Source organism: Rhagoletis zephyria, unplaced genomic scaffold (assembly GCF_001687245.7).
Source record: "Rhagoletis zephyria isolate East Lansing unplaced genomic scaffold, Rhagoletis_zephyria_1.1 Rzeph_scaffold_04688, whole genome shotgun sequence".
Classification (NCBI taxonomy): Eukaryota; Metazoa; Arthropoda; class Insecta; order Diptera; family Tephritidae; genus Rhagoletis; species Rhagoletis zephyria.
In genome coordinates, this window is record NW_016161771.1 from 19,611 (window position 1) to 22,240 (window position 2,630).

The window sequence follows — 2,630 nt, forward strand, 5'->3', positions numbered from 1 at the left end:
CTATTTTAATTAGTTTGCTCGTTGGTGACATAAAACTATGAATTTCTGCAATAGTATGAAAACATTGAGCCGCGTGTTACAAACTTTACGAAAATTTTGGCAATTATTTTGTGTAGGCGCCTATTAAATTTGCAACTCAACCCACATTTAATTTTTTACGGCTGAAAAAATCACTTGGATTTCTCTTGCAACAGTGTAGGTGAACTCAGTAGTATTAATAATCGGTCGCGATACATATTTTATAAGTTGACACAATTAGCTTTTACGCTTGCTGTTGATTTAAAGTTAATTGCAATAAAATGATTATATGTCTGTGGTCACAAGGTATAACAGTTTAAGTCGGGATATTTTAAGTATATTGCACCATTTAAACCATAAGGAAGTTTTATGAGGCTTTTTTTTGGGAATATAAGAGAGGGTTAGTGAAGTTAGAAGTTCTTTCTTTGAAGTTTATTTGTCAATAGATTTTCAATGTCTAGTGCCTCATACGCAATGGTAGATACTACCCGAATGGTACATTAAAGTAAAGCCAACGTCTTATGCCTTGTGATTCCAGATATAATTGTAATGAATGCTCTTTCTTATAAAACCTAGTATTTGTAATAAGTATGTAGGTACAAAGTGAAATAAGCGATTAATTTTAATTCGAATTTAATAATTTGTTGATTGTAATCATGTAACTACTTGAACTAATTCACGCTTGAGCAGCCAGTTTACCTGTTAAACTAAAAATTTACAATGGAAGTATGCAATTACATATCACTGCAAAAAAAGTGATGTAAACAAGTCGTTGACTTTTATTACGTAAACCGAGCGGGTCATTAGTCGTCATTAACACAAAATTTGCACTTCTAACGAACAGCTGCGCCCATAACTATGCTAACTCTAAAGTAAGTGTATACCATCCCAGTCGAAAATGTAATGTATGGTAATCGGGTAATCGAATAAATATACAGTAAAGCAGCCGTTTCCACATTCGAAAATGCTTTTTTTTTGGCGATGTCCTAAAAAAAGTGGATCATTTAATTTTGCATTACTTAATATCCAGAAATCTATGGGATTTAATATGAAATTTTTGGGACTTTTTGAATACATTACAGTACTGTGTACATATTAAACAATAATAGAATATAAAACTCATAAGCAATACATTAGATCCCCACTGGGATATTTGCAGACACACACACTCATACAAATATGTACATACATATGTATGTATGAATTTATAGCAGTCAATTTATCACTTATGCGCTTATTACTTACTGCACTTCTTCCATTGCCGGAATTTGCGATAAAAGTAGCAGGAGAACACAATGAAAATCACGGACAGCACCACCAACGCAGTGACAACACCAATCCATAAATAATTGATGACCGTATGCATATCGGCATCGCCAAAAACACGTTCTGAGAAGCTACCACCCACATCACCGACCCCACGCTTCAGGTCGGCCATGTTCAACACAGCACTCCTTGAGATTTGTTCGCTGGTAATGCGGTGGCCAGTCGCATCCACGCCAAGCGGGCGTAGCGCCTGCTCCTCTGTTGCCTGCCTGCTATGTGCCTGTGCGTTGGCGGAAGCAACAGTGTCGTATGCCACATTGCCGATGCGCTGTAGCAGCGTATTGAACGTGTGCAACGTGTTGATGTGCTCGAGATCGTGATGCGATGGTATCTCGAAGGTGATTTGGTTGTGTGTCAACTGTTCGCCAGAGTGAAGCAGCCGGTCGACTACGTTGTTTGACGTAACTGCCGCCAAGTCGGCGTAAGGGGTATCAGTGAAGTCGGTTATATCGTCAGCAAAGCTGGGGGTGCTAGTATCGTAAAGATAATGCGCTGTTGTCGTCACTTCCATTTTTACACTTTAAATTTTTTACTAAATTTTATTCAGCAATTTTTCCACTTCCCGTGCTATCTTTTTGATTAAAATAATTTTTGAAGTAAATTCAATAATATTTTCCCAATTCACATGCCTACATATGTCACTAATAGAGTTGGTTTGTTAATGTTCGCTTCACTAAGCGCGCGTTTCAATAAGCGGAATTTATTTTATTTTTGTAGAAATTCCGACTATTGCTAACTAACTACTATTTACTACCCATAGAACGCGCCCGTTGATTGCGTGCTCACGCGTTGCCCGTCCAAGTCGAACTGATTGTTGAGCCAGCGCATGCAACAGAAGTCACTTGCCACCAGAACAGCCACCAGCCAGCCGGTTTGTAGTAAGTAGCCAAACAACATCTCTGCGCGCTCAATATCCCTTATGGAGGGTATGTGGCCGAATTGTATGTGATTGCACTACAACTCTTCAGAAGGGAGTTTTATTTTCTCTCTCTCTCGCGCTTTCCAATAACCTCACCTTCTCTCCAGCACTTCTGCCGACTTTTCAGTGGGCTCGTAAACAAAACGTCATTGCAGGAGTCTTTCACTCAACAGTTTGAATTGAACTCGGAGTCCGCAGCGGCGTCTGGCCAACTAAATCTTGCAACACTGCGCTGCAACTTAAAATCATGCTTGCCACTTTAACACATTTACACCTACTTTCAGTGAGAGGGTGTTAGTTTGCGAAAAGAATGGAGAATAATGGCCAGAAGAAGTTATTCAAAGCAGAGTCTACGTTTGTAGAAATG

At 39.0% G+C, this 2,630-nt stretch overlaps 1 protein-coding gene across 1 annotated transcript; it reads right to left on the bottom strand.

The window, feature by feature from the left end:
* Window positions 1–551: 551 nt before the first annotated feature.
* On the bottom strand, window positions 552–2,142 carry comm (commissureless). The gene is made up of 2 exons (XM_017626572.1): window positions 2,099–2,142; window positions 552–1,985 (listed from the first exon to the last, which is right to left on the bottom strand). The coding sequence occupies exon 2, from the start codon at window positions 1,853–1,855 to the stop codon at window positions 1,256–1,258; it is 600 nt and encodes a 199-aa protein (XP_017482061.1). The 5' UTR covers window positions 1,856–1,985; window positions 2,099–2,142; the 3' UTR covers window positions 552–1,255.
* Window positions 2,143–2,630: the final 488 nt, after the last annotated feature.

What these genes read in the sequence shown, in the direction of transcription:
- comm (XM_017626572.1), bottom strand. Translation starts at nt 1,855, where the DNA reads ATGGAAGTGACGACAACAGCGCATTATCTTTACGATACTAGCACCCCC.